Raw genomic sequence first — 20,465 nt, 5'->3', positions numbered from 1 at the left:
TAGAATACAAATCCAGTTTGCTTTAATGTCCTGCACAAGATACAGTATGTTATGAACATTCTGATTATTATCACCAGTGAGGCTATTCTTTATATTCTTTAGATATTGTTTTAGATATTATTTTATACATGATTGTAGCTATTGTGTTAGCTATTGATTTTTTTAACCTTGATTGTGAGTTTTGTAAAAGGCCAGCTTTGGAAATGATACCAGAACTACATGGTGTTTTTATGAAGCAAATCTGCCTTTGATGTCCAACGGTGTTGAATTGATGTGGGATTTTTCTGTTTCTTTTCATGGTATGGTTTAATTTGGTTGTGTTTCATTGCTGAGAATTTCTTCTCTCCTGGATTTTCTCAGGAAATAAAAAATTCTCCAAAGATTTTGGTTGAACGTTTCTCACTGTGATACAATATAATCGTTTCCTGTCTGTCATGATTCTTTTTCAAAGGATTAAGATGAAATAATTAACTGGGTTTCTTTTTAGTCTTTGGTTCCTCTATCTCTTTGTCTTCATCCTCCTCTTTCTCATTGTTAATACTGTTGTTATTCACCCTGTACTCTTTCATACTATATATGTTTACTCTTTTCTTTTGCAAGTTCCCTTCTTTCTATTAACCACTCTCACTCTCTCTCTCTTTCTCTCTCTCCCTCTCTCCCCTGCTCTCTCTTTCTCTCTCTCTCTAACTCTCTCTGTCTCTGTGTCTGTCTCATTCTCTCTCTTACTCTCTCTCTCACTCTTTCTTTCTTTCTCCCACTCTCTTTCTCTCACTGTCTCTCTTCCTCTCTCTCACTCTCTCTCTTTCTCTCTCCTTGAATTTCACACAGAATTCTTATCCTCTATCTCCTATCCACTTCTTCTGCACTGACTTGTCTATGACCACAGCCTCTCTCCTCTGATTCTAAATGAGTGGCCTTACCCCTAGTTTCCAGATCACTCCGGTGGACAGCTCCTGTCCCATTACGCTGTGGATGTTCCGCAGCGGACGATCTAAAAAGTTTAACCATTTACTTTTTCCTTTCAGCATTGTGGCTCTTCTTTATCTCTCTCATTCAGGATATGAGCAGAGTGAAATGAGCTTCCTCACACAGGGGAGCTGACTCATTGGTGCATCGTGCAATTTACTCTCTTACATTAACCTGCTCCACAGCCTCAGTAATGAACCTGGTGGGATTGACCTCAGTGCTGCTTTAGACTGCATTTTAACAAGGCAAATAATAACTTAATGCCACAAATGACTGTGTGGAAGCAAAGAAATGTATGATGGTGGCAGACAGTTTAACATTGCTACATGTTTGTATTTTGTAGGTTTGTAAAAAAAAAAAATAATAATAGGCGTATAAAGTACACTACGTGTATTTTCCCACTCTCTCTCTCTCTCGTTTCAGTTCTTTTCCTCGTTTTGGGCCATTAAGTGATTTTAATTTCAGCCACCCACACCAGAAAGTGTTCATTCTTTGCTCTGCTGTCTCATATGTACTGTTTTGGAAGTGTGGACAAGAGTCCCAGTCATCCCCGCTGGTCTCCCTCTCTCTGTCGTGGCTCCCCAGGCGGCACGCTTGTCAATGCTGGCCATAGCGAACGCCCCGCGGCCCCTCTAAATGCCACTCTCCCAGAACAGACTGTCCTCAACTTCACTCTCCTTCACTGCCCGCTGTCCCTCAACCAGGAAGTAGTGATTACCCACAGTTCCCTGCTGTACCGGCAGATCCACCCGTCTAACAACCCCTTTCTCAAAATCCCAAAAAACAAAAATTCTAAATAAAGGTCCAGTAAAGCTGAAGACAGTACACGTAATATGTGTATGTGTGAATATACATGCAGGTTTGTTTTGTTTTTTTGTAGTAGATTAAGGTGGTCAAAGAGAACTGTCTCTTTAAAACTAGTTTGTCGCCTCTTATCTTTACCCAAGCTATCATAGCGTTTTATCCACTCTAAACTCAACATAGAATGTGTAATACTTTACCACAGGAGACCACAGGCGTTTCCATAAATGTGGTCTGAGATACTTTTATCTTAGTCAATGTGCACAATACCAGTGTAGTGTCCCTGAGCCTGAGTGAAGATTTATAAACATTAACTTTAAGAACATCTGTTGCTTTAGGAAGCAGCTAATTTAATATAATATCTGTCACCCGCAGACAAGCCCAAGGCTGTTCCTCCATCTGTTTAGTTCTCTCGAAGGACAAGACTGGCTTTTGAAAGTCAGGGTTCTTGGGCACAGTGTTGTTATAAAGAGACAGACTCTTTCTTTTTTTTCCCTCAATAAGCAAACCCCAAACCCTGGTGATATAGTGTTGCGAAACAAGTTAACGGTCATAAGCGCTTTCGCATTTAATGATGCCTGTCTAACCTTTCTACCCCTCCTTCACCTACCCCCCCCTCCATCCTGTATAGGGGTACTTTAGTGATCCTTGGAATGTATTTGACTTCCTCATCGTAATTGGCAGCATAATAGACGTCATTCTGAGTGAAATCAATGTGAGTATGCCGCTGACTCTCCAAGCATACACCGTGTCCCGCTCTCTCTCTCTCTCTCTCTCTCTCTCTCTCTCCCTGTCTGTCTTTTTGTGTATTTGTGTTTTGGTGTGGCTCCATGCTTTTCCACAACTATGTTCTGTTCCTGCTTTTGTTTCTTCTTCTTCTCCTCACCCAGAGTCGGTGCTTTCTTTACAGTCACTCGTGTGTTTCAGCTCCGACCTTCATCAAAGACGGCCATTTCCCCCCCCGTCAGGTCACACCGTGGTTTTTGGTGAAAAAGGGTGCTTTCTCGTTCTCCGTCAGTGAGAGAACGATTTATCGGAATGTGGGTAGAGGGTTTGGAAGGTAGGACCAACAGAGGCTGAGTGCTGGGGAGAGAGAGAAAGAGAGAGAGAGAGAGAGAGAGAGAGAGAGAGAGCAAATGTACATTTTCCAAGGCTGCATCTTGCTTTGAGGTTTCACTGCGACTAACTAACACACTCTGACTAACCAAAGAGCCTCGGCTTGGACAGTTTTCCAGCTGTTTTTTCTTTATTTATTTTTTCTTTTGTTGTTTTTGTGATTTTGTTGTTGTTGCTGTTGTAGTTTCCGCTGATGGGCATGACTGATCGTCGTTCCTCTTGGTCTGTTTTCGGATATTGTTTTTTATTATCCTCACTTTCTTTTTTCATTTTACAACTACCGTTTAATTTGACAATTTCCCCCCTTAATTATGGTTAAAAAAAAGCTTTCATGTATAACTTTTCTTTCTTATTTTTCTCTTCTCTCCTTTTGTTTTTTTTATTTTGTATTTATTTCTGTTGTGTGTGGGTGTGTGTGTGTGTGTGTGTGCGTGTTTTATTTTTGTGTTTTTATTTTACCCTATGCAGCATTATTTTGTTGATGCATGGAATACGTTTGATGCCTTAATAGTCGTGGGTAGTGTTGTTGATATAGCGATCACTGAGGTTAACGTAAGTAGCTCACCTCCTCGTGAACCTGCCTGCTCCTCACTGCGTCTGAGTATCGCTAGGATCTCGACTGTTGTTTTGTCTCTGATCCCAGTGCCTTTATTTTCCCTATTTTATGTCAGTTATGTTTTATATTATGGGGAGCCACCTTTCCCCAAAGCATGGAGGACACTGTATAGCAGTAACCTAAGGGTCATATATCCAGGCAATGTCAGTAATGGACCAGACTGCCTCTCTGGTTTTTTTTTTGTGTTTCATTTTACTGTTTGTATTTGTAGGAATACATTCTGATAATGAAGTCTAGCATGGGGGCACTCATTGGATCCATACATCCAGACTGTCTGTTTTATCATTTTATTTTAATGAAATCCAATTACAATTCATTTCCTATCACCCGGGCAGTCTAACAATTTCCATCTAATCTGAACCATGTGTTTTTCGTACTTAAACATACAAAAACATTTGTTGATGTTAATTCAGCTGTAAATGTATTTTCTAATGCCTTAGTTAGAATAAAAATGATATTATTTATTGTATTATTTTTGAGGCATATTTGCACAGAGCAATGCTAGTAATACATTACAGTAAATGTCAAATGCACACTGGGTCCTTTCATAAACCTATTACCTCTATGGCAAAATCCCAGCCATTTCCTTCAAAGATGAGAAAAGCACACTTCTAAGAAGGTAATAAATCTAAAATGACAAGCATGTTCTTTAAATTCAATTCCTGCTAGTTTTTTGTCTAACCAAGCAATGTATTTATCAGTGAATCTGAGCTTTTTTTTTGCATTTTGTATTCGCTTTCGTGTGCTATTAGGAATATGAATTGATAATGGAAAAATATGAATTATTGCTTATAATGTCATATTCAATTTATATTTGATGAAAGATCTTTTATTACAGTAATAATGATAGGCCTACATAAGTTCCACTAAACCAATAATGAGTACAGTTACTGTGTTTATGACTGTATTGTCCCATAGGCCCCTTTTATATGAGCTTGTAATTCTCTACATTAGCAAATACATGTCAACTGATTCTGAAAGGCTAATTATGACAATAGCTGATGGTAGAAATTGGAAAGGGGTGCTTTTCTCTCTTTGAAAATGGGAACGGTCTGACTGCATTACCAAAGGCTTTATGAATGGCCAGTTCCCTTTCAGTGTGTAACATTGGGCATGTTTTCAGTTTTGGGCCAGGAATATATACCTTTCTCTGCTATACAGTTCCCTGACTCTGCACTAACATTGGTTTGGGTTTGTGTTTGGATGAGTTTTTCCTTGAGTATTTTTTGTTTTCATTTTTGAGTAGCTTTTTAACTAGGCATGATCTTTATTAAATCCCTTAATATTTTTTTATTGATTTATATATTTCCAGCCCCTTATATTTCAGTTTGCCTTTTAAGAAACCCTCTGCACTCCCCCAATACATTAACCGTATTAACGCTAACAAAACTGAAACCGATTTAAAAAGCCTTGACTGTAGAATTCACGCCCTGCCCGTTTTGAAATATAGCGGAGTGGGTGTGCATATTGTTGGTTTAGCAGCTCTCCTTCAGTTAAGTGTCCAGAGCCTTGCTCCTCTGTCTCTGCCCACATACTCGTAAAAGCCCCGCCCCACTCTCAAACTGACCAGCAGATGCTTCTTAAAAAAACTCTTTTTCGTGAGCCGTTGAAAGGTGAAAAGAAGCGTATGCCAGGTCTGGTGTCTTGCTGATGATGCCATACTGCATTTTCCTTGAATGCTATTTCATTTCTGTTTGATCTGATCTCAATGCACTGCTCCTATTGTGAATGTTTTCTCTCTTTTTTGTCTCATTGAATGTGGTGCTCCTGTCCACCCAAATGTACACTAGTTAACCCAGGTCTCTAATGAGATGTGAATGTGTTACTTACACCTGCTCTCCTTCAATATCCACGGCAAAAACCTAGCCCCATCACCATCACAAGTAAAAATAGCTTATTAACCCCATTTAATAATATAGCCAGGGAAATGAAAGGTAAGTTTGGAGAGTGATACATTGTTTTGCACATACAGACAAAAGCTCCATCATTGTATGGATTTATTCTCATATATTACAAAATGTATATCATTCATCTAACATTATAGCAAATTGTTGGCTATCGAGCATCTTGATATCTGTATCAAGCATCATTATAAATGTTGAAATTCAGCCACAGAAATTTTCTGAATTGTGACAGAGACGTGGGTTACCTAGTGAACTATTTTTGTGCGTATTATCATTCGTGAAATGTGAGATTAAAAACCATACCAATGTTCGAATGAATTATAATTGTTTTTCTATACGCAAATGTGTCGCAGCCACATTTAGCAGTCATGTTTTATTCACAATTGAGAGCTCAAGCTTGCACAGTTGGAAATTGTCACCATGGATACTCCCTGACAAACAGCACACACGTGATCTGACCCCGGCTCTTTTGCTCATGCTGGTGTAACCACCGCAGTTCTCGCACACCACAGTTAATAGTTAAAAGTTAAAAAAAGGATTGAGTACGGCTCGTAACATTTAATGTGGCAATGTTTGCCTCGTTCCGTATGATACTGCCGTAACCAAGCAGATTGCTTTCACAAATCATGCGCTATTAAGGCACTGCAGTGGGCTTGGGCCTCCTACAGTTCAATGAAAAGCATGTAGATGAATACAATAGCCCCACTGCATACAATGGCACAGCCCCATCACAATTACATGCACAAATATATGCACATACATCGTTATACATACACACACACACACACACACATACTTACATCCACACGCATACGCTTTTGTACTTCCACTTTAGATTTGTAAAGACTCAACCTACGATGCGTTTAGGTATGAAATATGTCCATTATATGTTTCATAGTTTTTGTGTTTGTCACCTATAGTGAATAATGCTCTATCCACGAGCACAGCAAGCACTCAACTAAAACGCACTATCCCCTCAAATGAACTTCCCCAGTGCGATCCCCCTCACACGCGCTGCCCCCTCCACACTCGAGTGCACAGATCAGCGGTCCGTTGCGACCGGGAGCAAGCCCTTGACAGAGTGGAACCGTTCAAAACACAACAGGTCCGCCATTTCGGGGCAGTATTTTAGCTAATGTGAGTTCATCTCCTTCAGAGGCAGGCGCTGAACCGAGGCACTTAATGTCAGGTTCTCAAGAGCATTCAAGGTCAGGTTCATCCACCAAAGGAGATGAAGTGGGCTTTCATGTCGTGAAGTGAGGTGTGTGAGTCACTCTGGTGCAAAGCCTCTGATAAAAAATAAAAAAAAAACAGTCGCCCCACCGCAATGAATCAGAACTCCCTGTTGTGCGCTGAAAAACAGTTGCCGATGATCTCACCCACTGCACAGTGCAGTCCTGCTCCTGTACTGGGAATGATCTGATCTCAGCACACTGTGGCCCTGCTGCATGTATCTATGGTACAGGGAAGGATCGCTGTACAGGCCACTACTTCCATACACGGCTGCTGTACAGAAACGGATCTGACCTCGGTACAATACAGTGCAGCTGCTCAGTGTGTGGCAATTACACAGGGAGGGATCTGACCCCAGTACAGTGCAGTACTTCAGGTTAAAGCCACTGCATGGAGGAAGATCTGTCCCCAGTACAGTGCAGTGAGTAGGGCAGTGGATGGCTTCCCTTACAGGGACCATGCGAGCGCTCCTCCTGCACCAAGAGTCCTGGCAGAAAGACAGAGATGGCTAAGGTGGCACCCCTATCCCATACCCCCCCCCCCCCTCCCCGCCCCCCACCCCCAATGCCTGGAAAAAGGCCCCCCACTCTCATTCTGTCACACTCTAGGTCTCTAGGTCCCACCCTACTCCACCTTTACACACACCTCATTCAAAACCAGTCAAAATGCTAATGCTGATCAGTATCAGTAACAGTTACTTCAAAAAGTACTGTCATTTTTTTTCTTATGCTATCATTGTATTCAGGCACATAAATACACACTTCACTTACACATAGAGCTGTAAATGTAAAAAAAAAAATTGGAGACACCCCCCCCCCCCCAACTACCACCACCACCAATTTCAGAAAGTATAAATCTTCATATCACCGTTTTACAAGCTGTGAGGAAATGAGAAAACTAAAACGCCTAAAGACAAACGTACAGTAACTCAGGCACACATACACACAGTTTCTCACACACACACACACATACACACACACCAAAGCCAGCTCCTGACTTCCAACCATCTCCCAGGCTCATCCCATACTCCCCATTACATCAGCCAAACATGGCCGCCATCTATATCAAAGGGCTGCTTGCCTAGCCCCAAACTCTTCCCGTTCCGCTCGGGAGGTTTGCGCTCCTATAGCTTTGATCTGTCTGCCTTTCTTTAAAGCCAGCTGACTCCACCTCGTCTTCCCAGTCCCCCATGGTAAGACCAATGGTACGGACCAACGGTAACCTTCACCTACTCCCTCCCCTCCCCTCCCCGCCCCCCCCCCCCATCCCTTCGCTGTTACCACCACCTCATTTTGTCACCAGCAATGCCTGGTTGAGCATCGAGCATGCTGCCTGTGCCAGAACCACCCATACTGTGACATCGTGAAAATATTCGGAAATCACCTCAACCCTATGTGCCGTGCCCCTCCCATTCGCTGTTGTGTGTCTTCCCCCCCCCTCCCCCCACCACACCATCAATCCTCCTCTCAAATCTGACCTCACCCTCTCATTACCTGCCCTCCCCCCCGCTCTATCAGTGTTGTCTTTTAGATGGTCTGTCATTTGAGCAATCGTGCCATGATTACACCTACTTACCCCCCCCCTCCTCCCCCTCTAGTTTTATTATCTTCTTTCACCAGAGAAGCAGGTGCCCTCATTTTACAACAACCAGTGGCTATAAGAAATAAAAGATGACAATTGGATCGATGCGTTATCATTCAATTTTGTCTATTGACAAAATAGGCAATATGTGTCCATAGTTTCTATGTGGGTCTGTGTTTCGCACTGTTATGTCTGTATTTTTAAGGAAGAATTGCTCAAAAGTCATATCTGTATTGGCAAATTGACTACAAAATCAATTTTGTTGCGCTGCTCAAATTTCTTGTTTTAATTCAAACTTATACATACTGTATAATGTCACTGTTCATATTAAGACTGCTAGCTTTTCCAACCAATGAAATGGTTATATCAAATTATATGGATATGATGAATTTCATAATCTAGTGATTCACCTCACAAAGTACCACCTGACTTGCAGATTGCATTTAAAAGAAAACAATGCAGTAAATCAATTTGTCATTGTTTTTTTCATAAAGCCACTAAGAAATGATTGAATTTGCCCTGCTCTCCCCTGAGTTTAAATCGTCGGGTGTTTTGTGGGATTTGGTAAGATGTAATATTCTTTTCACCTCTCATTAACTGTCTGTGTGTGTGTGTGTGTGTCTGTATGTGTGTGTGTGTGTGTGTGTGTGTGTGTGCGCGTGCGTGTATCTGTGTGTGCTCGCATTGGTATGCTTGTGTATGTGTGTGTGTGTGTGACCAAAAAAGGGACTACAAAACACTGAAGATAATGCCAGGATCTCCATCACCTTCTTCCGGCTATTCCGAGTGATGAGGTTGGTGAAGCTCCTGTCCCGAGGGGAAGGCATCCGAACCCTGCTGTGGACCTTCATCAAGTCCTTTCAGGTAAGGGTAGACTCCTGAAGGGTTAGAGGGAGGGGTATGGCCAGTGTCTGGTTCAGCTTTCCTGCACACAATCATGTCAGCACTCCAGGAATCCACTAATTTGAAACAGTCGTGCGCCGTATTGGGTCAGCAGTGGAGCTTCAAGACTCACATAATATGAGTTATTCACCAAAATTAAAAAAGAAAAACACAAAAAGCATGACAAAAAGGTTGTTCTTCAAATGAGTTTTACTGTTCATATATCATTTTGTGTTTCTGCTTCAAATCCTGAACATGACATTTCTGTAGACTTCTGAACCATGTTGTGTTACTGTTCTTATGATTTTTATTGGTGGATAACAGCATGAACACCTTTTGGAGATAGTGTGACATTGAAAATGAAACCTTGCATACCTTTAGGGTTTCATACAAGACATCTCTCTCTCATTACAGGCTCTGCCCTATGTAGCCCTGCTCATTGTGATGCTGTTCTTTATCTACGCTGTTATTGGAATGCAAGTAAGTGGTCACATGATCTGACGCTCACTATCTGTGTCTGGCCCAAATGAATACGGCTCTGGCTTCATTATGCTCTCACAATACGCACATTAAAGATAATATGACATACGTAGATTATGATAAATCCACCTTCCAAATTCTCCTGCCCACACTCAGTGATAATAAGAATTCAGTAGACCTCTCTTCCCTATTATGGTTCTGCATCACAAATGCAAGAAGTAAAACTGCACTATACTATAACTACTAAAGCCTCCTTTTACTGTTTTAATATACGTCAGTAGTTGTTTTATATACGTACAGAATACATGTGGAAGTGCTCGTATGTCACTGCTCGCCATCCTGCGGTGTTCGTTATTAAGTGTTGGCCAGCGAGAGGGTCAGAATCTCGCTCACTTGTTTCCCATGATGCTGTGTTTTCACATCTCTACCACCTGTCCGCAGATGTTTGGTAAGATTGCCCTGAGGGACAACACTCAGATCAATCGAAACAACAACTTTCAGACGTTTCCTCAGGCCGTGCTCCTGCTTTTCAGGTGAGTACTCGCCTGCTGCCTGAGAGAGCTGTCCTTTAAAACTGTTTCCTCCCTTATTTCTGCTTAATTTTGAATTCTTAATTTTTACTTATCTTTAATGGAAGAAAAAGGTTGTTGGACAGTTGAGTGTTTATTTAAAATGTTTTCCTGTGGAAACACTGCTGTGTGGCAGTGTTTTGATTTGAGGCTGAAGCATTTGTGTGTGAGTTCTTTGTACATTTCTGTGTGCGAAATATAATCTGTATGTGCATGAATTTCACCGAGAATGTGGACTTTACACCTTGTAGGTGCGCAACAGGGGAGGCATGGCAAGAGATCATGTTGGCCTGTGAGCCCATGAAGCCATGTGAGAAGGGCTCAGAGGTGGGCCTGGACAGCGAGGAGTGCGGCAGCCATTTTGCCATCATCTACTTTGTCAGCTTCTACATGCTCTGTGCCTTCCTGGTGAGACTGTCAGCGCTTCTCCGGGCTGCTCCCTCTGTCTCAATTATACCTTTTTCTCACCGTACTGTATATGTTCCCAAGCAAAGCAAGGCGATATCTCCCAGATGACGGGGATTTTGAGTGACAGAGTGGGAAATGTGTTTGTGTGGAGTGAGCGAGCGAGTGAAAATGGGATATTGACCGGCCCCTGCTGGCTCGCTCACGCTGTCCTGCTGTCTGCAGATCATCAACCTGTTTGTTGCTGTCATCATGGACAACTTTGACTACCTGACACGAGACTGGTCGATCCTGGGACCTCACCACCTTGACGAGTTCAAAAGAATCTGGGCGGAGTACGACCCGGAGGCCAAGTGAGTCATGTTACTTAATGCTTAAATGCTGAAATACTTCCCAACACTTTGTTTGGAAGACCTTGGTACAGTACGTCGCAGTCATTTTGCAGCAATGTTGCTGTGTTTCTGCCTCATTACAGTCACGTGGTGAGAACATTAGACATGAGTAAATTGTACCAGTTGTTTGATGAAGCCTGTCTGGGCCGTCTGCTCGCAGGGGGAGGATAAAGCATCTGGACGTGGTGACGCTGCTTCGCAGGATACAGCCGCCCCTGGGTTTTGGGAAGCTGTGCCCTCATCGAGTGGCCTGCAAGGTGAAGCACCCTCACAGCACACACTGTCTGCAACAAAGCCAGCACAAGCACAAGGCCCTGTGCTGTATCCTGCTATAAGACACTGTCCGCAGCAAAGCCAGCACAAGCACAAGGCCCTATGCTGTATCCTGCTATAAGACACTGTCTGCAACAAAGCCAGCACAAGCACAAGGCCCTGTGCTGTATCCTGCTATAAGACACTGTCCGCAGCAAAGCCAGCACAAGCACAAGGCCCTGTGCTGTATCCTGCTATAAGACACTGTCCGCAGCAAAGCCAGCACAAGCACAAGGCCCTGTGCTGTATCCTGCTATAAGACACTGTCCGCAGCAAAGCCAGCACAAGCACAAGGCCCTGTGCTGTATCCTGCTATAAGACACTGTCCGCAGCAAAGCCAGCACAAGCACAAGGCCCTGTGCTGTATCCTGCTATAAGACACTGTCCGCAGCAAAGCCAGCACAAGCACGAGTCCCTGTGCTGTATCCTGCTATAAGACACTGTCCACAGCAAAGCCAGCACAAGCACAAGGCCCTGTGCTGTATCCTGCTATAAGACACTGTCTGCAACAAAGCCAGCACAAGCACAAGGCCCTGTGCTGCATCCTGATTATACATACATACACATAGAGAGACCCCAAAGATTGATTTTTAAAAATCTGATCTACATTCTGGCGGGGGCAGGTGTGGCCAACAGAAATGCTGTCAATTAAATAAAAAATATATTTTGAAATAAACTCAGGATTCCGTCCCACTGAATTCCACCCAGATGCACTCCGAATTTTGTAAAAGACAGCCAGCTAACTTTCCATAAACAAAACAATAAGTCTCAAATACAGCAGGAGCAAAACAATGAGAAACCAATGATGCTGTGTTTTCAGTGGTGTGTGTGTGTGTGTTTGTGTACATATGCGCACGTTTCTGCGGGTGTGTGTTAACATGCTCTTCTCCCTGCACAGCGGCTGGTGTCCATGAACATGCCTCTGAACAGTGATGGCACGGTCATGTTTAACGCCACCCTGTTTGCTCTGGTGCGAACAGCACTGCGCATCAAGACGGAAGGTAAAAGTCCCCGTGTGGTATCCTTAAAGATTAGAAAAAAACCAAGCAGAGAGAGACCCCAAAGATTGATTTAAAAACCACATTCTGGTATCTTTAGCTTATTGCGAGGACTGCATGTCATTTTGTGTTTATTTGACTTCAGTTTGTAGTGAAATACTGCAATTCAGTCATTATTGCCTTCATCTCATTCTTGGCAGAAACAATTTACATCACTTACCATCTGGGAGTCAGACCTCCTGGCATTTGTTTACAAACCAATTATCTCTACCACTACGGCATAACCCAGTGTAATTGTGTGCTGTTCGTTTTTGGCCCGAGGTAACCTGTACTGTGTGTGTATGTTGTGTGTGTCTACATCTGTTTGTGCATGTTTGTGTGTTTTTCTCTGTGTAGGTAATTTGGAGCAGGCAAATGAGGAACTCCGGGCGATTGTTAAGAAGATTTGGAAGAGGACCAGTATGAAACTGCTGGACCAGGTCGTGCCCCCTGCAGGAGGTCAGTGTAGAGTTCACAGGTCTAGAGAAACCTAAACAATGTCCATGTTTATATATGAGTGTAACTAACACAAACCTTTAGTTGTTGTGCATTTTTTTTGTTTGTTTTTGTTTTCTTGTGTTTTATCCACCAAAAATGAGCGCTGTTTTGTGTTTCACAGACGATGAGGTGACCGTTGGGAAGTTCTACGCCACCTTCCTTATCCAAGAATATTTCCGGAAGTTCAAGAAGCGCAAGGAACAGGGCCTGGTGGCTAAAGTCCCACCAAAGACGGCTCTCTCCCTCCAGGTGGGTCTGAGGACATCCTGCCCGCATCACCCTCAGTGCTGCCAGCACGACCTCATCATTCACTCCTCTGGGATTTATGCTAATCTTCCTTGTGTCACGTTAAGTCAGTTGACCTGACTGACTTGTTTGCTTGTGTTAGGGAAAAATGCCCTCTTTAACATTTCACAGGTGCGCATCGTCTGATGAAACAGATCCCAGTAAAAACTATGATAGCTATACTGGAGTTTAACTTTCGTATTTATTTGCATATAAATGAGATAAAGTGAGAGAAAGTTTACCGGCTTTTAAGACTCTTATACACACTTTTCCAGAAGGGGGGGGGGGCTATATCAAAACAAAAAGACATGAAGCTGGCCACGAACATTTATCAGTATTTTCTCTTCTGAATACCCCTTGTTGACCTTGCTGTAAGATCAGAATGTGCTAGCTACCTGCTTCTAGTAGAAGCAGAGACATTAAGGTCAAAGGCTGTCTGTCTGCTGGGAAAGAGACAGAGAAAGACTCCTAGTAAGCACTTAATTCAGAAAGTGGTCTAATAGTAATAAGAATAAAAAATAAAAGGTTCTTTTTAATCGCATGACTGTCTTTATGTTAACACACATTGTCAATTATTGATTAAGAAAATGACCCTTACACTTGCCTGTCTGTTTGTTAAATGGTAAATGGTTGGCATTTATATAGCGCCTTTATCCAAAGCGCTGTACAATTGATACTTCTCATTCACCCATTCATACAAACACTCCCACACCGACGGCGATTGGCTGCCATGCAAGGCGCCAACCAGCTCGTCAGGAGCATTTGGGGGGGTTAGGTGTCTTGCTCAGGGACACTTCAACACAGCCCGGGGCGGGGGATCAAACCGGCAACCCTCTGTCTGCCAGACGACTGCTCTCACTGTCTGAGCCATGTCGCCCCTGCTTGTTGATCAACAAAATCTGTTGCTGTGTCCGTGTTTCTGTCTGTGCAGGCAGGACTGCGGACCCTCCATGACATGGGGCCGGAGATCCGCAGGGCTATCTCAGGTGACCTGACCGTGGAAGAGGAGCTGGAGAAGGCCATGAAGGAGACGGTGTCGGCCGCTTCCGAAGATGACATCTTCAGGGTAAAGGTCTGCTACAGTAGGGCATCCCCCCCTCCAGCCGCTGCACAGCTGCTCTCATGGCTTCTGCTGTGGCCCCGCCCATGCAACGCCTGGCTACAGGGACCCCATCCGCTCTCCACCAATCACACAGGCTGGGCCCAGATAGCTGCTTTCTCATTGGCTGGAGTGTTCCTCGCTGGATGCACAAGCTTCCGATGACTGTTGTCACCTTATCGGGGGCTGGGCAATATTTAAGCTCTGTGATCCAAGTAAACACTCCCATGCGAAGTGTCTATGTTTTGCATTAGTGGCATTACAAACTGGAAGATACGGAAAAAAGAAGGCTAAACATTAATTTAATAAAGAATGTTGCATTTAACGTGCGTAGCTATGATTTTCACACCTCATGAAAGCTGAAACATTGCAGAAGGATCTCATCAATGGCTTGATTTATAAGCCGTTATGAATCACACTAAGGTTGGAGTCAAATCTATTTCAAATCAAATCAAAGTTTCCTTGTCACATACTCCATCATACAGGTACCATGTGCAGTGAAATGCTTCCCGCTCAATTTAGATTCAATTCAATGGTCAATGTTTTTTCAACTCATGCATTGAATTTCAATCCATTTACTGTGATGACCGAATTGAAATGGCCCCCACCCTGGTTCACATGTGCATAATCAATGAATAAAACATGCGCTAGTTTGGTGAATGATAGCCGTTTAGCAATAGTTTCCACAAATCACCTAAAGGGGTTTCCCATGGGATGAGTATCAGTAGGTTTCAGTTTTTGAAGCAGGTTTTAGGTTTTTTTCAGCATCGACAGGTTTCATTTTCTCTCTTTCTCTCTTCACGACAGCGGGCAGGTGGCCTCTTCGGCAACCACGTCAACTACTACCACCAGAGCGACGGGCGGAGCTCCTTCCCACAATCCTTCACCACTCAGCGGCCGCTCCACATCAGCAAGTCGGGCAGCCCCGGGGACGACGTGTCGCCGTCCCACGAGAAGCTGGTGGACTCCACCTTCACCCCCAGCAGCTACTCCTCCTCGGGCTCCAACGCCAACATCAACAACGCCAACAACACCGCCATCGGCCGTTTTCCCTGCCCCTCCATCAGCACGGTGGACGGGCAGAGCGGCCCGCCTCTCACCCCTGTCCTGCTGCCCCGTGCTGCCTGGCACTTCCCCGCCAAGAGGTGACTGGCATCCGGTTGGGGGAGGGTATTGTCATTCTCCATCCTCTCACTGCCGACTAGATTACTGCGTTACTGACGAACCTTCTTTCCACGACTCTAATTAACACCGTCCCCAAACACTCCCTCTCTGCCTGTGTGTCTCCTGTCTCGGGTGCGAAAACTTGTGTGAATACACATGTACGCAATTGTCTTTCGGTGCCTTTTTAGAACTCCTTCCTGGGGTGAACCTCTCATCTGGTGTAACAGAGGAGTGATGACTCTCCCTGTGGGACACTGGGTTTCTTCAGTCATTTCTGTCCCAGGTCTGTTATTTAAAATAATGTGGAGAAAGAAAATAAAAACACAGATACTATTAGGAGAGCTGGCGTAATTACTGCAGGGAGCACAGTCCCTTAAATTGTTTAATGGCCTCTGTGGCTCCAGGTTCATTACCATAATGGAATCTATAAAATTGGCAAGAAGACTGAATCTCATTACTGTCAGAAAAGCCGGTGTGTAGCGAGGCAGTATGATCAGCTGGGGAGGTAGCAGAGCTTCAGTGATGAACTGCCCTTCCATTCTCACCTTTACTCTGCCTCTCCTGAGCCACGGCAGGTGACCCTAGCAATACCCGAACAGCTCTCATCTTCGCCCTGTGGGTGTTTTAGTCTTGGACCCTCCTCAAAATGACTGAGGAAGGGGCAGATGTGATCAGAAAAGCCCTCTCTCTCTCTAGGGCAAGGGCCCCTGTTATGTTCAAGCGGCTTGTATTGCGTGCAAGCTCTTGCTGTCCCTAGTTTTCCGAAAATGATCCATTCTCTCTTTTTTTCGGCTCACAAAGTCAGTGCACAGCTGCGACACAGACCATTGTCCACAGAGGATCGGTGGGAGGGGCCATCTCCCACCCCCCCATCTGCCAGCTCCCCCACCTCTTAATTAGGCAGGATCCCATTTCCGTAACGGCCTTTCCTTTGTCTCTCTTCTGCGGCTGCGTCTGTGACCAGGACGTGTTTCTATGAGACCCTCCTCCGGTATGTCCCCCCCCGCCCTCAGAGGGAGAGATAGAGACCTGTAGGGTGGTAGCAGCATTAGTGTGGGGAGGGCTGGCCCCGCCCTTACCCGGCTGTATCCCCGCTGCCGTGGGCTACAGCTGCTTAGCTTAGCTTAGCTTAGCTTAGCCTCCCATGCGCTCATGCAGGGCTATGGCCCTGGCTTGGCTCCTTTTGGCTTCTTAGTGTTTGGCCCACATGCACAGGACAATAAGGAACCACATAGGAGAACGATATCTCATTTCTTTCAGTTGTTGGTGCTGCTGGGTGGGGTGGCTCATCGTGTTAAGGCTCTGTCCCGGTGCTTAGTTTGGCCCCATAGTTTGGTTTTGACTGTGCCAGTGCCGGGTATGGCTGGCAGCCCACAGGACAATGCTCAGTTAGCTCTTGCGTTGCCCTGGGTTGGGGGGGGCCTTCATTGGGCTGAGACGACAGTGTCTCACAGAAGCGACCCCCTCTGTACCTGCAAGTCAGCCTGTTGAGCTGTACATGTGGTGTCTTTCTTCGACTCACAACTGTGCGAGCTCAACTGGCAAACAGAGCAGGCACTGACATACTGAATACTGTATCTACTTTTGGGTATTTAGAAAAGTTAGGTATTTCAGGGAGAAAATGGGCAAGGAGCATTAAAAAAGCATAAATATATCATAAGTTTTCACACCGCGCATAGGCTAGTTCTATTAAGCTGCAGTACTTTAAGTGGCTGCAGAGCCCCTGTAGCCCTGGCACGATCTACCCTGAACTTAGAAACTCTTGTCAGTAGCTTATTCTCAGAGGGTAGAGTTGCTCGACGTGGCAGAGAGCTTCTGATGCGCCAGTGAGTAGTGTCGTAGATTCTGGGACTGGTAGCTTCTGCACACCCCCACTCCGCTGGATTCTGGGCGTATGTCCCCCCCGCAGCTAATGCTGGTGTCGGGGGTTAGTCGCGCTGGCAGGCAGGCTGCCTGCCTTTCATTGGCTGTGCTTCCCGCTGTAGAAGTGGAGCGAGCCCTGCGGGGTGGCTCCGGCCCCCGCCCCAGGCTGACCCGCCCCGTCTCCTCCGACCCCGCGGGGTGGCTCCGGCCCCCGCCCCAGGCTGACCCGCCCCGTCTCCTCCGACCCCGCGGGGTGGCTCCGGCCCCCGCCCCAGGCTGACCCGCCCCGTCTCCTCCGACTCCGCGGGGTGGCTCCGGCCCCGCCCCAGGCTGACCCGCCCCGTCTCCACTTCTCGTTTACAGCTCGGACTCCAGCGACAGCCGCCTGCCAATCATCCGCAGGGAGGAGGCGTCCACCGACGAGGCGTACGACGAGACGTTCGTGGACGAGAGGCACTACCGCAGCGATCAGAGCATACTCTCCTCTGAAATGTACTGCCGCTCTCCTGACCTCTCTCTCTTTCTCTCTCTCCCTCTTTCTCTCCCTCTCCCCTGCCTCACGTCATTCAATTTCAATCAAACACGCTCTATTGGCAGGGCACACATGTCTTTTGCCCTCGCAATAACATGTAACAATCCAAATGGACAAAGTCAAAAATATATCTTTGCTAATATAATAATACACCATACCATACATATATCTACAGTATATATGGAAGTCTTCTCATCATATAGGATATGGACAGTGCTTATTTGGTGTATTTCTGTTGAACTGTGTGTGTGGGTATTGGGTACAGGCTTGTGTATCAGGATGAAGAGAGCAAACAGCTGGCCCCCATGGAGGAGGGAGATGACAGTGAAGATAGGAGACCTTGGCAGTCCCCCTTCCTCTGTCCCACAGCCCTGGGTAAGAGTGGGGGGGGGGTTTCCATCCCGTAACCACGGAAGCCATCCAGGCTAATATCCAATCTCTTAACCCTGATAATGCAATAAAGATGTAATTTGCCAGTCCATGAACAGTGTACCTGGCTGGAGGTTGGGACAGGCTTAATTCTTTGTTTTCTTTTTAACAAATTGAGACGTAAGTGTTCATTCGCATACCATACTGATTGCTTTTATTTCATCATTATAATTACGGTGCCATGTCTTGCCTATTAAGTATCCATTGACTGAAGCACAAGTACAGTAGGTCAGTGTGTCTGCTTAATGCGAATTGATTGCTACTGAAGTGGGCACTCAGACAAAGTGTTGCACATTAATCATAACTATGCCCAAGGAGGATATTTATACAACCTGTGAGTGATGATATGCTCTTCAGAGGGTTGGCAAATACTTTAATTCCATCTGCTGCAATATCATAGCATTCTACAGTTTTTTTAATCATGTGTGCACTTATTTTCTAAATTATGTGTGGGAATTGAACGTCCATGTCATTAGCTAATGAACACCACACTTCCCAGTGCAGCATCTATGGATGATTCCCTCTACTTCCTATTCGGATGACTGCGCTACATCAATATTCATGTGAACAACATTCAAATAAATGTGTCTGAACTGTCCACCACACAGACCGAAGGTCTTCCTTCCACTTGGAGTGTCTGAGGAGGCAGACGAGGACAGACGTCTCCCAGAAAACTGCACTACCACTTCACCTTGTACACCATCAGGTGAGGGAGCGGCCATCAGTGTGATTCAGTCATTTTCTCACAAAATGCAAGCAATGTAAAGCTAGATTCTACAGTGATAGTATTATTACCCTCTCTCTCTCTCTCTCTCTCTCTCTCTCTCTCTCTATCCTTCCCCCCTCTTCCCCTCTCACTCTCTCCTCCTCTCCCCCTCCTCCTTCCCCCCTGTTCCCCTCTCACTCTCCCCTCTCTCTCACTCTTTGCCCCAACTCTCTCTCTACCCTCTACCTCTCCCCCTCTCCCTCCCTCTCTCCTTTCCCCGGTCTTTCTGCCCCTCCTCTCTCTCCACTTCTCTCCTTCCCCCTCCCTCTCTCTCTCTCTCTCTCTCTCTCTCTCTCTCCCCCTCCCCCAGGCCCTGGCGGTGGCAGGGTTGAGTCCCCTCCTGAGGAGGAGTCACTCTCCGACGCTCTTCTCGAGACTGTGCTCCACGCCGCCCGCCAGTCCGTGTGCCCGGGGCGGGCGGTCGTACCAGCGCGTGCCCACGTTCTGCCTGGAGGGGTCCGGCTCCTACGAGAAGCTCAACAGCAGCCTGCCGTCGGTCAACTGTGGCCCCTGGTACAACGACAGCAACGGGAACAGCACAGGCTCCAGCCAGCGGCCCCCCAGGCCTGTTTCACTCACCGTGCCCCCGGTGGTGAGGAGGGACTCTACCCTGCTGTCCCACGGCAGTGCCGGCAGTCTGGTAGAAGCGGTGAGGGAAGATGAGCCTTGTGCAGTTCACTCGAGTTGTGTTTTATTGCAGTTCATGTCACTTCAGTTAAATTGTGTTTTATTATTGTTGAATTGTGCACACAATTTATGTACGGGTACGTACAGTATGTCTTTTTGTACTATTGTGTCATCCATTTAGATATAAATCCTGTCTACGTGTCGTCAGTGCCCGCGGCTGTGTTTGTGTCTTCACTTGCTTGCTTTCTCTCACTTTTCCAGGTTTTGATATCTGAAGGTCTGGGTCGGTACGCGCAGGACCCATCGTTCATCGAGGTGACTAAGCAGGAGCTGGCGGACGCGTGCGACATGACCATCGAGGAAATGGAGAGCGCGGCCGACAACATCCTCAATGGCAACACCCAGCCCAGCGCCAACGGCAACCTGCTGCCCTATATGCACTGCAGAGACCAGGACGAACAGGGGCCCAGCCACAGCGAGGAGGCCGCAGGGGCCACTGGCGGGCAGACGGAGGAGCTTTTGGCTGACGTTCAGCAGGGCCTGGAGGAGGAGGAGGAGGAGAAGGAGGAGAAGGAGGAGGAGAGGGCGGGGGAGGAGGGGGAGGAGGAGGAGGAGGAGGAAGAGGACAGGGCCTCTTCCTCAGGCCATCGGGATTGTGGGTTATTGGACGACGATGACATGGATTGTGTCACTAGTTTGTAGGAACAGCAGCACAGAGGTCTCTCTTTCTCTCTTTCTCTCTCTCTTTCCCCCCTTCTCTCTCTCTGTAGTTCTGCCAGAGGCGTGACGGGATGTTGGCGGCCAATCGTTTTTAGCATTTTTATTTATTTATTTTAATTTAGCGTTAAATTTATCGTTTTTCTGTGAATTTGTGTATATGCATGTATGTGAGTGCGCATACGTGTGCA

General features: G+C 45.8%; 1 protein-coding gene across 1 annotated transcript in view; it reads left to right on the top strand.

The window, feature by feature from the left end:
* cacna1c (calcium channel, voltage-dependent, L type, alpha 1C subunit) overlaps window positions 1–20,259 on the top strand; it is a 252,518-nt gene extending 232,259 nt beyond the window's left edge. The window contains exons 30-49 of the mRNA XM_061252517.1: window positions 2,399–2,482; window positions 7,793–7,840; window positions 8,944–9,081; window positions 9,514–9,579; window positions 10,021–10,112; window positions 10,400–10,556; window positions 10,779–10,906; window positions 11,106–11,202; window positions 12,156–12,258; window positions 12,652–12,753; window positions 12,914–13,041; window positions 14,009–14,149; window positions 14,984–15,321; window positions 16,305–16,331; window positions 17,567–17,695; window positions 18,001–18,110; window positions 18,773–18,870; window positions 19,241–19,579; window positions 19,819–20,060; window positions 20,142–20,259. Of these exons, the coding sequence (XP_061108501.1) occupies window positions 2,399–2,482; window positions 7,793–7,840; window positions 8,944–9,081; window positions 9,514–9,579; window positions 10,021–10,112; window positions 10,400–10,556; window positions 10,779–10,906; window positions 11,106–11,202; window positions 12,156–12,258; window positions 12,652–12,753; window positions 12,914–13,041; window positions 14,009–14,149; window positions 14,984–15,321; window positions 16,305–16,331; window positions 17,567–17,695; window positions 18,001–18,110; window positions 18,773–18,870; window positions 19,241–19,579; window positions 19,819–20,060; window positions 20,142–20,259 (2,685 nt within the window). The remainder of the gene's footprint in view (window positions 1–2,398; window positions 2,483–7,792; window positions 7,841–8,943; window positions 9,082–9,513; window positions 9,580–10,020; window positions 10,113–10,399; window positions 10,557–10,778; window positions 10,907–11,105; window positions 11,203–12,155; window positions 12,259–12,651; window positions 12,754–12,913; window positions 13,042–14,008; window positions 14,150–14,983; window positions 15,322–16,304; window positions 16,332–17,566; window positions 17,696–18,000; window positions 18,111–18,772; window positions 18,871–19,240; window positions 19,580–19,818; window positions 20,061–20,141) is intronic.
* The last annotated feature ends 206 nt before the right edge of the window (window positions 20,260–20,465 follow it).

This window comes from Conger conger, chromosome 8, assembly GCF_963514075.1.
Source record: "Conger conger chromosome 8, fConCon1.1, whole genome shotgun sequence".
NCBI lineage: Eukaryota > Metazoa > Chordata > Actinopteri > Anguilliformes > Congridae > Conger > Conger conger.
Note: the sequence above shows the minus strand (reverse complement) of the source record. Positions and strands in the feature narration are given on the sequence as shown.